Here is a 13,690-nt window from a genome sequence, read left to right on the forward strand (position 1 = left end):
TGATGTTTGTCAAAGCATCTTTTTACAATTTCTGTGTTTGACTGTCAAAGGACAACAAATCAGCCAAAGGAAGAATCATTGTCTCTTTGAAGCATTGTAGCTTTGCACAATCTTGTTTAAGGCATCACAACCAGTAGCAAGATGTTAGGTAGCGGATAATGCACAGCTACAAAGCTATACTTTGAGCTCTCTAAATAGCAATTGAAATACACTATCCTACCCCGTTGCAGCAACATTTCCATTACATATTATAATAGTTTTTTCTTTTATCCTTTCTATAGAGAAATATGCACCTTAAACAAATTAACTTGTCTTTCAATGAATGTGCTCCAGAAAGGGTATTTTTATTCCTTAAATTGATTATATTCAACAATCTGTTGCTGGGGCAACTAGCAGTTGCGCTGTGCAATCAGCAGAATTTGATCATGTCCTTTTGCTTCTAAATGGTCATTGCTCCATAGGGGAGTTAAGCCAGAACATCTCTGTAATGTTTCTAGTATCTGGCTGCTCCCTCAATGTGAATGGTACCAGTTCTAACATGTTAGTTTATACAGTCTGCTATTTACCTGGTATGTGGTAAGGATCCTCAATCATCATCAAATGATCAAAATATATGACCAAGTTCTTTACGTTTTTCACATTCAAAGTAGTAGGTTTTCCTGCTCATTCTTATGTTGCCAAGTGGATTGAAGGAGTCACAGTACAGATTGATGTGTTAACTCATACCAGGTAAATACACAAATGTTGCTTGGTTTTTGTTCACTGGTAGATCGTGATCCATGTTCTATGATTGTTTTGGTAGGACTGTGGATTCTTAAAGGCTGCCCATGGGTCTTCATCCTGCCTGACTATGTGAGGAGCATTTGACTTCCTCCTCAGAGTACTTTAGAACTGTCCCATTGCCCCTATATATCTCCTAGTGTCTGCTTCAACCCTCTGGGTACATGCAGATATCCACATTAAGGAGTAGTTGCTTCATAGAAAGCTGAACTTTGGATTCTTCTGAGATGTAGATCTATTTTTTACAAGAGGCTCATCTTTCTCCTCTGATTGTTAGCAGCTCTTTGAATGTAGTTTCTGCTGTCCTGATTCCCCTTCAGCCCTCCCCATTCCCTAACCCAACCCTATCCCAACTCTGACCCAACTCTGACCCAACCCTAACCCAACCCTAACCCAACTCTGACCCAACACTGACCCACAGCTACTATCATCACACATGACATGTTCACTGCATTATAACACACACACACAGTGCAACTGTTCCTTTTCGTCTTAGCTGAGTTCGCCTCAATGTACAACTTTCCCATTCCCTGGCTGTAGGAAATCTGTTGCCATAGGAACGCCTGTGTTATCAGTTGTTGGCACTGTGTTGACGAGTCGTCAGTTTGGATAGGATCCTCTGACACAGCTAACAGGCTGTTATTCGTTTTATTCATTTGATTACAGGTGAAAACAAGAGACTGGATCGCATTGATTTGACCATGTTTGGTTAATCTATTCATAGACAATTGAACTGGCAGATATAGCCAGTCTTCTCCTTGCCTGTGAGGCAATATTGTCCAATGGCATCTCAGAAATCAACTGTCTCCCTCTCTTTCACTGGTTGGAGAAGACAGTAAACAGGTCTCGCTTTGGTCAAATACTTCACTAAGTGCCAATGAAAAGAACATGAAAATTCAAAAATGACCTACCTAATTAAATTGCACTAAATTGCACTGCACAAATATGCGTTTTTATACATGGAGATTTTATACACACATATTTTGAAGTGAAAGAAATGTTAGTTTCGGTGGTCGTCACTGCTGGTTGGTTTTATGGGGTTTCAGGGATGGTGCAGCTGAACTTGTTGGGTCCCCCATGAGCAGGTGGTCTGGTATGTGTGGAGCTGACCACAGTGGAGCTGACCACAGTGGTGCTGACCACAGTGGAGCTGACCACAGTGGAGCTGACCACAGTGGTGCTGACCACAGTGGAGCTGACCACAGTGGTGCTGACCACAGTGGTGCTGACCACAGTGGAGCTGACCACAGTGGTGCTGACCACAGTGGAGCTGACCACAGTGGTGCTGACCACAGTGGAGCTGACCACAGTGGTGCTGACCACAGTGGTGCTGACCACAGTGGAGCTGACCACAGTGGTGCTGACCACAGTGGAGCTGACCACAGTGGAGCTGACCACAGTGGTGCTGACCACAGTGGAGCTGACCACAGTGGTGCTGACCACAGTGGTGCTGGTGTCTGGTTAGTTTGGAGCTGACCACAGTGGTGCTGACCACAGTGGTGCTGGTGGTGCAGTGAGTAGCAGCATGGCAAGGGAAGTCCCAGTGGTCCTGTTGTGTCCGATGCTCTGTACTAGAGTACAGAGGGCTCAGAGGAGCACCCTGACCTGGCCCTTCAAGCCTGTCACCCAGAACACACACTCTGCTCTGTTGCCAGTCCTGATCTCACCACCAACTGTTGTTGTCTTGACAACAGATACTCCACAGAATTTGTGTGCCAGAAGTTTGTTCTTTCTTTCTTATGTAATCAGCTTTCATAAACCCTCGGTCTTCCTTTAAATAGAGGCTTAAGCCTTTTAGATGTTCTTCTGATAGGAGTGGGTGTGTACAGTTGTTTTGTCTTACCTACCTCTCCAAGCTCTCTCTCTCTCTCCACCTCCAGTTAAAGCACTTGTGAGTGTGGTGTTCTGGCAGCTGATAGGCTTTGTCAAGCCAATCAATAGTCATGTCTCCTGCACCTGTCCCCACTCCAACTGTCGTTTATTGCACTAACGTGGACTACAGGGTCACAGGTCAGGCACATGTCAGTATGACCTGGCCTAAGATGGACCCTTGATGGTTCCACATAATGGGGTACCAGTTGCTAACTGATTGTGGATCAGCCTCCACAGGTAACTCAGACATTTTGGGGTTATGGTAGTTGGAGTGGGGACCAGTCTTTGATTGGATGTGTGTGCATGTGTGTGCATGTGTGTGTGTGTGTGTGGGGGGGGGGGGCGGGCGGGGGTCTGGAGCTTCATGGAAAGGGGAAAATAGGCAAGCAGTGACAATGAAGAGATGGGAGTTGTAGTTTCAGGCCTTTCCTGTACATATGCAACAAAAAGGAACCATGCGGCTTGTTCAGTTAGGATTGTTTTCTGTGTTGTTCTATTTCTGTTTTATGAAAAGGAAAACATTTTTTAAGTAGAGTTGCTCAGAATTATTTCTTCTATTTTTTCAAAGGCAAACAAGAAACTATAGTGACTTTGTTATTGTAGATTAGAAGCAAAGGGGAGAGAAAAGAAAACACGTGAATGTAAAATCTACAAAAAGAAACGTTTTTTTTTCTCTTCCTGTTTTTGATGTTTATTTTCTTCTGCGTGTAGTGAGCCTGTAGAGAGCATTCCGACTTCAGTATCTACAACATATTCTCATAGACATACAGTTGACTTATCACACATTCTGTATCATATCAATAACACAACCATGCAGTATTGCTTTAATTTCTTTTGTGCAATGAGATGCTTTAATTGGAAGAACTAACTGTCTGTGTCAGAAACACAGAGGCCTCAGATGATCACTGTCTTTCTTTCATTTTTCTTTCTTTCTTTCTTTTTTTCTTTCTTTCTGTGTCTTTCTCCCTGCCAAATATTGAACATATTGTTATTGTTTTATGTTTTGTGTGGTATTGATGTTATGTTGTTGTTGTTAGGCAGGATCACCCTTTGGCCCCTGGTTTGAGGGATTGTTTTATCTTTTAGGGAACTAGTGTCCTGCCCTGAACATTCCAACAGGCGCGCTTGCCACCATGTCTTGTCTATCCTAGTCTTCCCCTTGTCCTTTCACGACATGGCTGCTCTTTTTCCTTCCTTAGTTTCTCTGTTTCTCCTTCTTCCACCTCGCTCTTTCAAGATTTACTGTAGTACCGCCCACGTTACCCAGTATGTTAAGCTAACCAAACCCCTCAAATGTGCAGCAGACAGAAAGGTTTTCCAGATGTTTCCTTCGCTGTGTACTGAATGTCCAAGTTGTCATGTTTCACTCAGCAGCAGCAATGCCAATGGATCTCCATCCAAAACAAATGTATCACTTTGCTACGGCAGCTCCTCTGAACTCTCTGCTTCTTCTACAATGTCGTTCTGTCACACACTTTCTTTCTTTCTTTCCTTCTTTTTTTTTTGATTGTCTGTTTCTGCTAATATGTTGTGTCTTTACTGAGCCTTAATATGTCTGGTGTGAAACTGACCTTATTGTTGCTTTATATTTTTCACTTTTATTGATCTATTGATGTTCTCTCATTCTCTGTGGTTCAGAGTGAGATGGTTGTTTTGCATGTCCAGCATCCTATTCTCCTGTCAGTACAACACTGAAGGCTAAGTTGAGTTGTCCTACACGGATTAAAGATCAGTGCACAGTACATTTCCAAACCTTAAAGGTGCTTCCCCACCAGCAAATGGTTCTTAATGTCAATTACAGACTTGTTTTGCTGTAGTACACACGTTAACACCTCAAGGGGAATTTAAAAATTCTTGCAAACATGTTGCATTGTGTACCTTTCTACACTGCTGACCTAATTTCCAAGTCTAAGGGCAATTCTCCTTCCATTTAGACTCAATGCTCTTGTTGTGTGACCAGTGGTCCTCCACACAGACAGAGGGTGCTATCTAGTCTACAGCAGTGGGGGCATCCAGCCTGCAACATGACACTCATGGGCTGTCCAGCCTCAAGTGTTGGAATAGAAACATGACAGGAAGATGCTGATATGTAATAGAGGTGGTGTAAATGTGATTGAAGAGAAATAAACGTGAATGGGTTAAATCTTCTAACGGCCATTACCATCTCTTAATGGAGTGTGTGTATTGGATCATTTGATATGCCATCAAATCCTATTAATCTTTTCCACCTTCGGATTTTTTATTACAGTCTGCCACCATCTGGGGAACTTGAGAATTGCACTACCCTCATTAAAAATGCTGGTAGTAGGTCAAAGGATACAAGGAAATGCACGCCACATTCTTTGCAGCAGCAATTTCAAAATTTATTGAGACTGATTGGTTTTGCAAATAATAGTCAAGCTAATCCCACTAAACATGAAGTAGAAAGAGGCCTGGCCAGTAAGCTGGCCCCAACATCAAAACTGGAGCGCCGCATGTAGGGCTGTAAAAATGCCTCAAGTGATCAGTACTATCATTAACAGAAAATTTACACAAGCGCACTTCATCTGCCCAGAACAGACCGGGTAAGAAAACAGGACAGGCTTCTGATTATTCAACACATTGTTGTTACAAACACAGGTTTATGAGCATCAATATAAAGTCAGTATCATATTGAACAAGATTCCCAACAAAAACATTAAGTTTCAAGTGCCACTCCCCTTTACAAACAAAAGACACCTCAGAAACTTGGGAGAGAAAATAAATAATATATAATAGTAATATAAATTCATATATATGAAGGTGTACAAACATCACTCTTAGAAGAAAACAAAATCAAAATAAAATGTAAAAATTTTGAAGTATCATATAATCTAGATATAACCATATCTATGGCTTCGTGATTTGCACATATGAATCAAGCTATACAGTCTAAATCAGGATTGCAATTTGTACACGTCTAAGAATACCCATATTCATCTGCTTTAAAGCAACCAGTTCCAGTTTTGCATTGTGTGGAATGATACAGTGTGCAGATGCCGAGACAGAGCTTTGGTATGACAAATGGACACAGGCATGCAGTTAAGACCAAGATTAAATTAGGGCACAAAGGTCAACACTGGGTCACAAACATAACCTGTACAGTAGCTTCAGTCAGCTGATTAGTATGTCCGGAACCACAGTCTTTTCCCAATATTTAAGACCTGTGATTAAGGTTGAATAATCTCTATCCATCAAAAGATCATAGTCACACACACACACAGATACACACACACTCACATACAGGAAATGTATTGAGGCACATTGTTGAGGGGGTTGGATGGCGGACGTTTCCTGAAGTACAACCCAGTATGAGGAAGAAGCCCCAGACGGCCATGACACCATCCAACCCTGAGCCGGCTGGCTCTGGTCCCTGGGCTCTGAATGACACATACACATACACACTTTGGAGATGCAAACTTGGAGAACACACGCGTTGGAGAACACACACCGACACATTACTGATCATGGACTCCTTCCACAATACTGCACCTTCTAAAAATCTCATAATATTTACCAGAAACATTCAAAATAGCCAACCCAATAATATTAGGTTTTCCTTCCCAGAAATAGGAATAGATGGTAGATGGGTAAAAACAAAGACACAATAAATTATACAACTTAAATAAAGCTAGTTGCCAGGCATGAAGAAGGCATCACAAATCACACATTCTGTCTATGAGAGGTGCTTAGTGGGGATCGATGGAAACATCAGTCCATACTAATGAGGCCTGATACTGACAACCACCATTGGCAATCAATTCCCAGAAGCTCCACTTCAGCACACAGTCCTTCCTCTCATAGTACATTGACACAGTCTGTGAGACATCAATTCAGAGCCTGCGGATAGAAATATGAAACACTTTTGCCAGCCCTGAGAGGCGGTGCGTAGTGTGTTCTCTAGTTGCAGTATTTCCGCACACAGTGCTCTGAGTGTGGCTCACAGCTGTTTGTATCTCATGCAAGGCGGTACAGTAGAGCACAAAGATTATTAAAGGGCAACAGGGTTAAGATGCAACCTCTATCAGACAGGCAGGTCTCCCACAAGGCCCCTTATACATATAAATCATAGTCATAACAATAATAATACTATATCGTGCACTTTTCAAACTGTGAGAAAGTAAGAAAACAAACAAAAACAACCCAACAAAACGTATCAATCACAATAAAGTCAAATCATTTGCACCTGCACTATAGAAACAAAAGCACTTAAAAGTGTACAACATATTAGATTGTTTTTGGTTTGATATCAATCAATTAGTGTACATTAGTGATGCAGAAGCATGTGCTGAATATATGGTTTAATCAATATCTAACTGATAATAAGTTAGACTCTGCACTTGTTAGCCTCTGCAGTCCCTCTTGTTAAAAAGCAAATACAACAGAGAAGCAGGGAACTGGCACAAGAAAACGACTGAGAAAAAAGCCTCATGGCTTGCTGTCCACAACAAGGCAAAGTATAAAAGCTTTTACTTCTTAAACATGATATGAAATCTCAAAAAAGGAACACACGGTAAAGCTTAGCATCCAGCACTTAATAAGAACAACAGGAATCATAATTATCATAATTAAAAGACAATGTGATCTGCGTCCCTCAAATGATCCATTATCTTGTCACACACATTTTAATAAAATCTCTCTCTCTCTCTCTCTCTCTCTCTCTCTCTCTCTCTCTCTCTCTCTCTCTCTCTCTCTCTCAAACACACGCACACACAAACACACTCGGTTATCCAGATAAGAGGAAATGTCTTATTTATAAACCCACTATGAAATATGCATTTTCAATAAATAACTTTTTCAACAAACCAAATCAACGAAAAGCACTCGACAGCACAGACAAAGCTTTTTCTCTTTTCTTATTTTGTACAAACTGATAAAACACCATGACATGAAAGATGAGCCATACCATAATGTTCAATAAAAAGGAATTGTGTGCATATTCTGTAAATAAATTGAGATATAAAAATGACAAAAACAAAACTTATTTGAGGCATCTCTTCTTCAGGTTTCCCACTTTCAATTCACATGAGCTGAACAGAAGTGGGACAGTATGGTATGGAAGGGAGATAAGAGGTGGGTGAGAGTGTGAAAGAAAGTGAGTGAGAGTTAGAACAAAATTAATGTAAAAATATATGAAATGGGGAATGTCAGATTTTGTATTTCACCTTACTCAATGCACTGCGCCTTAAATTGAATCTACATTGTATATATATGCAAATACATACATATATATATATATATGTATGTATGTATGTATGTATATATATATATATGTATTTATATGTGTGTGTATGTGATGATAACAGTCAAGAGGACATACAGTATATCCTTAAAGGTAGGTGCGGTCACCGAGTTGTTTAGGTCAAATCAGATCAAAAAATGTAAACCATGGGTTCAGGGCATCGACAGGAGTCTCGTTGTCATTAAAGTGCAAGTCTGTGGCAGTTGACTCTGCAGGACCAAGTGGCTGCCCATCCTGCAGCTTTGCAATAGATAGAAAGACTGTCCTTACTGGGGAATACATCATCACCTATGGAAATAATACACCACCTGGTGCACTCCAAAAATTATGACCATGTGACCTCTTTCAAAAGCAATTGTGGTGTCCAACTGCCTGAGGTGCAGTAGAATGTGTTTCAGTCCCACTGAGACAGTATGTCAAACTAAGGGACTCTGGTCCGGCCCTCGGAAAGCTAACAACAACAAAAACAACTCAAACACAGAAAAGAAACACTGCATCAGAAGTACAGGAGGTCAGCAGAAACACCCCCTCAATCTAACCATCTCTGTCTCGTGTCATGGCGATCCAATCACTAGCACAGGGCTCACACTTGACAATGTGTGCAAGTAACTGTGTGAAGCAAGTAAGTGTGTTTGTGTGTGTGTGTGTGTATATATATATATATATGTATATATACTGTATATATATATATATATATATATATATATATATATATATATATATATATATATATAATGTATATACCTATATATATATATATACATTAGACCTAGTTGAGGTTTCAGATCATTGTCGCGCATCGCCTCCCAACACACTCCACCCACTGGAGGGTCTGCCCATGGAGGAGCACATGGGTAAAGACAGCAGGAGGTCTGCCTAGGAGATTACTAGGGACCTTAAGAGATCAGTTATAAACCCGTAGGAGATCCAAGCAGATCCTAGGAGATCCATGCAAAGTCCTTCTCGCTCCCGTTCTGGTGATCTCCCTCTTGTGCAGAGTCGCTCTCCTCCTTCTCATTGTCCAACGCTCCATCCCCCTCCGCCATCATCCCTGAGTCCTCTTTCCACTTCCCTCCCTCCTCATCCCCCTCTCCTATTATCTCTCCATCCCCCTCCGCCATCATCTCCTCCTCCCCGTCACCATCACACTCTGCCTGGTCGTCGTGGAAACGATGATCACCAGTGTACAACTCGTCTTCCGGGGAGAGGTCTCCGCCCCCTTCCCCGTTGTGGTCCAATAGCGAGGCCATCCCCCGCCCAGAGCAGTCAGCGCAGACGCCATGGCGACGGGAGCCATGTTTGATCCCAACACTGGCGGCTGACATGAAGACTCGGCTGCAGACCTTACACACATACTTCTTATCCTTACTGTGCACCTGCAAGACAAGCATGAACACAAACAAACAAGTGTCTTAAAAAAGTGTTATCCTTGAAGTCAACACAGTCATGAATACACATTTATAAACAATACTGTTTTGTGCTTGTGTGTGAGTTTCACGAGGCCAGAGGAATGCCAGCCACTTAGTTATCTGCTTCCCCCTGGTGGTGAGAGTTGAGTGCTGCACTCACCAGTGTGTGTCTTTTCATGTGTTCCCTTCTGGTGAACTTTTTGCCACAGATCTCACAGGGGTAGGGCCTCTCTCCAGTGTGCGAGCGCATGTGTCTCTTCAGGATGCACTGGTGCATGGCAGAGAAACTGCAGTAGGGACACTTGAACTTTTTACGGATCACTGTGAAGTCATTCACTGTGGAGAGAGAGAGAGGAAGGGAGGGGGGAGGGGGGAAATGAATGAGTTTGAATGTAGCTCGCATCTGTCCGCTAAATTGTCTGACACGTCAAACAGTATGCATTTAGACTTGTCCAATCTGTGATTTAATTGCTGCTTGTTTTCACCTCAGTTTAGAAGTGAAGTACACTCGCCAGAACACCCCTATCAAACTCGCCAGTCAATTCTACAGTTTCCCTGGCAACTGGTCTATCTCCAAATTAAAGCAATAAAGATAAAGAAACACCACAGACATCACCACATAGACAATAACATGCAGTTTATTCCTTCTAGGCACAGTGTTCTTACCCAGGGTCTAGTAGATATACACAGCAAGGGGAAAGACTGACAGGTTGGACAGTAAATTACGTACTAACATCAACAGACATAGAGACACACACATACACACACTCACATTGGGAATCGGGACCATAACACTGTAATCGTACCTCATGTTCCAACGAGAATGTAAGCCCATTATCTCAAGTCTACAAGTCTGGAGGGTTAAGCCAGTTTATTGGTTAATCAAACAAAGAGACTGTGCGTGTGTGTGTGTAGGGGGTGATGTTTACTTGTCTTGTCTTAAAGGACTTTAGCTAACAGAACAAAGATATTATGGATGCTTTGGAAGTTAAGACCCATGTACAGAATTGTTGCCTCAGAGATTCCCCTGAACCAGATGGGGGTTCATAAAGTGAATTTGGAGTGGATGTATAGATACACGTTGTCACCTATATATTTTTCCTCATTATGAATACTTGTAAATAAAGTTGAGAAGAGAGTGGAGTCCCATTGTTGGGATCATGTATTTTAGTAGAAACAGTACTACTTACACAGGACTGGAAAAGAAAGGACCGATAGCCGATATGAAGTTCTGCATTACAGTTTATTGAGAACACAATATACAAACTATGAAGGAATTTCAACTGTAGAAAAATACACATCTATGTGTGGGCATCATAGAGAGATGATTGCTAAAATACTGTTTAATAAATAAAAAAATCACAAGTCACAATAATGCAACCAAAACGAGCATGGCTAAGATTTCTGAGTTCCTAGCTAGTTTCTGGTTTCACTTCAACATAGTCTGATTTCCTGGGGTTGACCAGAGGCCAGGAATGTCATTCCCTGAGAAAAGGGATCTTTACATTGACATTTACGTGAGTTCCTCTTTATATATGCCAGTATTTGGACGAGTTCCTTAAATTGGTGCCAAGTTCCGCTTTCTCACCCAAACTTATCCTCACACCTTGTGGTATGGCAAAGACCAAACCTGGATGTGTCATTACAGATCAGAAGCAGGAAGTGACAGAGGACATCAGGCCCCTGAGAATACTTTTTACTTCAGGCAGTGTTCACAGTATCAGTACAGGCAAAGAGAGACATCCTTCTGCTTGGTTCCATCAAGACCTCTATTAATCAACAAGCCAACCGATTCACCAACGAACCGATGAATTCAAAGAGTAACCATTCATTTAAATTATAAATCCAAACCAAATCCAATCCTCAACACCACTCTGTCACTCCATCATATGACAAGCGAGCAGAAATGGGCCTGTCTATGTGGAACTTCCTGTCAGGAGGGAGATGACTGGCCTAGTTCTCAGGTTGACCCTGGCACAGACATCCAGCATCCCACCCTGAGAAACACACACTCTGATTCCCTGCATCTCTCTTTCCCTCCTTCATCCTCACACTTGTTTGGCCCATTCCACTCCCTCGCTTACCTTCCTTAAATCCCCCCTCTTTCCTCTCCTACCTGCTCCACATTACGCCTTCCTCTGGATTTAAGGTTGAAAGTCAATCAGATTGTGCTGTAAGGGGCATATAGCAAGGTGGTGGCTCTATGCCTAGCCAAATACGTCCTTAATCCCAGACATAATGTCCCTCTATTAAGTGGCTTAGAAATCCATAGCCTTTTATCTTAAATCTATCCTGTTAAGAAGACAGTGAAGCCCCAGTGAAAAAGCTCATGGTCAGTTCCAGGGTGCCCCTAACACTCTACCCTCGGTCGAGGCAGATCTGTGGGGCTGTTCTGAGCTGGAGCTCTCCAGGCCAGCCTGTACCCCACATCAATTGAGATCTCACGATTAAAATAGCAGAGAATCCAACGAAAGGACAAAAGAGACAATAAAGTGACATTCTCAAGACCACACCAAGATGCGTGGCTTTAAGAGGATTGCGAAGAACAGCTTGAGTGAGTGGAAGCCTAGCGATGGCAGAGCAGTTCAGGTGAGTTCCTTCAGGAGGAGCTGTGGTGTGCCGACAGCAGCTGACAGCAGCACACCACTGAGCCTCAGAGTGGGGGGTTCCTGGGTCTCTCTAAAGGAGAGACAGATAAAGATCTCCCTGCCTAATAAGGAGAAGGGACTAGGCTGTGTGTCTACTGGCAACATAGAGGGAGGCTGGGGGTGAAGAGGAGGAAAGGGAGGAGGAGGCCACCCCCCACCCTGCCCCCCACCCTGCCCCCCACCCTGCCCCCCACCCTGCCCCCCACCCTGCCCCCCATGCCGTCCCTGGAGACCTCCAGCTTCACAGCACGGTCGAGTCAGTGATACCATGAGTTCCAAATGATCATTCAACCATCTTCAACAGCAACATTCACAGTGCACAAAAGATACACAGACACAACATACACAGACAGACACAGGTACAGGAGCTGGAATAAGCTGAGTGAATTTCAGCCAATGATACAGCCCAACAAGTACCATTGCATAGCTAGTTTGCTATTTATTTTACAGCCGCACAAAAGCTGGCCATAGAAATACATCCATAGAAATAACAACAATGTTTATAAGTGCTTTTTACCGGTCTAATAAAGCCACTATGGGCATAAGATTGCTTTAGATACCCTAGATTCTACTCAATGGTAAAGTGCACTGCTTGTGGGTATATAGACGCTTAGATGACAATCCAGACTCAGTCTTCCACATTGACATGATGATAATGGGAATCATTATTACTATGGGTGTCAGCATTCATCTCTGACAAGCTCCACATTTGATCTGCCCCCCCACCAGGGCCTGCCCCAACTGTTCCCCCTGCCTGGAGGCACACCTTCACGTGGGTGGCCAGGTTCTTCTGGGTACTGAAAGCCTTGGCACAGGCCGGGCAGCTGTGCCCCCTTTCTCTGGAGTGCACTGACGACAGGTGCCTGTGCAGGTCTGTGCGGTCCCGGAAGTGCTTCAGGCAGTACACGCACTGCATCAGCTTCTTCTTAAAATGGATGGTTTTCTCATGACGGTCCGCGTTGGACTTGAGAGTAAAGCTAGCCGGGCACTGGGAGCAGAGGTAGCGGCCTGGCGGGGGCTCACCCACCCGAGGGCGGTAGAGAGATTGGGCTTGGATGAGGGACTGGGAGTGCTGGCTGTGGCTGAGGGGGCTGGAGAAGAGGTGGGGGCCCTTGAGGTCAGACCAGTCCATGGACAGGGCCATGAGGGACAGGGTGTGTCGGTACTCATGCTCCCTGAGCTGCTCCAGGCTGCTGAACAGCCGTTTGCACAGGGAGCAGGCCAGTTCCTGGGGGCACACCACAGGTCTTGCCAGAGCCCTCCCCCCAGCCCCTCCAGCCAGGCCCTCCAGCCCAGCTCCTGCCCCGCCACGCCTGCCCTCCACCATCTGATCCACCGCTACAGGGGACTGGTCTCCATCCAGAGCTGACAGAGAATGGCACGGTGGAGGAGAGAGTGAGAGGCATGTCACGATGTAAAAATGATACAATAATACAATATAATAAGATTTGTTTCATAGGTCTGACATTCAGCCATTCTGGGCATGATACATACATGTACTGTATCCCAGAGCTTCATCTTCATCTTGCAGGTCCTCCTGAAAACAAGACAACTGTTAGAACACACTCACAAACACTAGACCCATGTATAGGTTCTTGTATAATAATTTGAATAACGGTTTGTATATGCAGACTGGCAAGGCAAGCTGTGAACAAAGACATAAAGGCACACACACACAACCTCATTCATTCCTTCTGGCAAATAAAAACACACAAGACAAA

The 13,690-nt window shown here is 43.5% G+C and overlaps 1 protein-coding gene across 2 annotated transcripts in view; it reads right to left on the minus strand.

Annotated features, from left to right (window-relative positions):
- Nucleotides 1-8,660: 8,660 nt before the first annotated feature.
- Nucleotides 8,661-13,690, minus strand: part of zbtb46 (zinc finger and BTB domain containing 46) — a 40,961-nt gene continuing 35,931 nt past the window's right edge. The window contains exons 5-6 of one of the 2 annotated variants that reach the window (XM_084680346.1): nucleotides 9,482-9,657; nucleotides 8,661-9,288 (exon numbers count right to left, since the gene is read on the minus strand). In XM_084680346.1, coding sequence (XP_084536472.1) covers nucleotides 8,851-9,288; nucleotides 9,482-9,657 — 614 coding nt within the window. In that variant the 3' untranslated portion in view covers nucleotides 8,661-8,850. Of the gene's footprint in view, nucleotides 9,289-9,481; nucleotides 9,658-12,231; nucleotides 13,335-13,463; nucleotides 13,507-13,690 lie in introns of those variants that run through there. The other variant, XM_084680345.1, reaches the window with a different exon arrangement.

Source organism: Hypomesus nipponensis, chromosome 18 (assembly GCF_054491055.1).
Source record: "Hypomesus nipponensis isolate SF chromosome 18, ASM5449105v1, whole genome shotgun sequence".
In the NCBI taxonomy this organism is placed as follows: Eukaryota; Metazoa; Chordata; class Actinopteri; order Osmeriformes; family Osmeridae; genus Hypomesus; species Hypomesus nipponensis.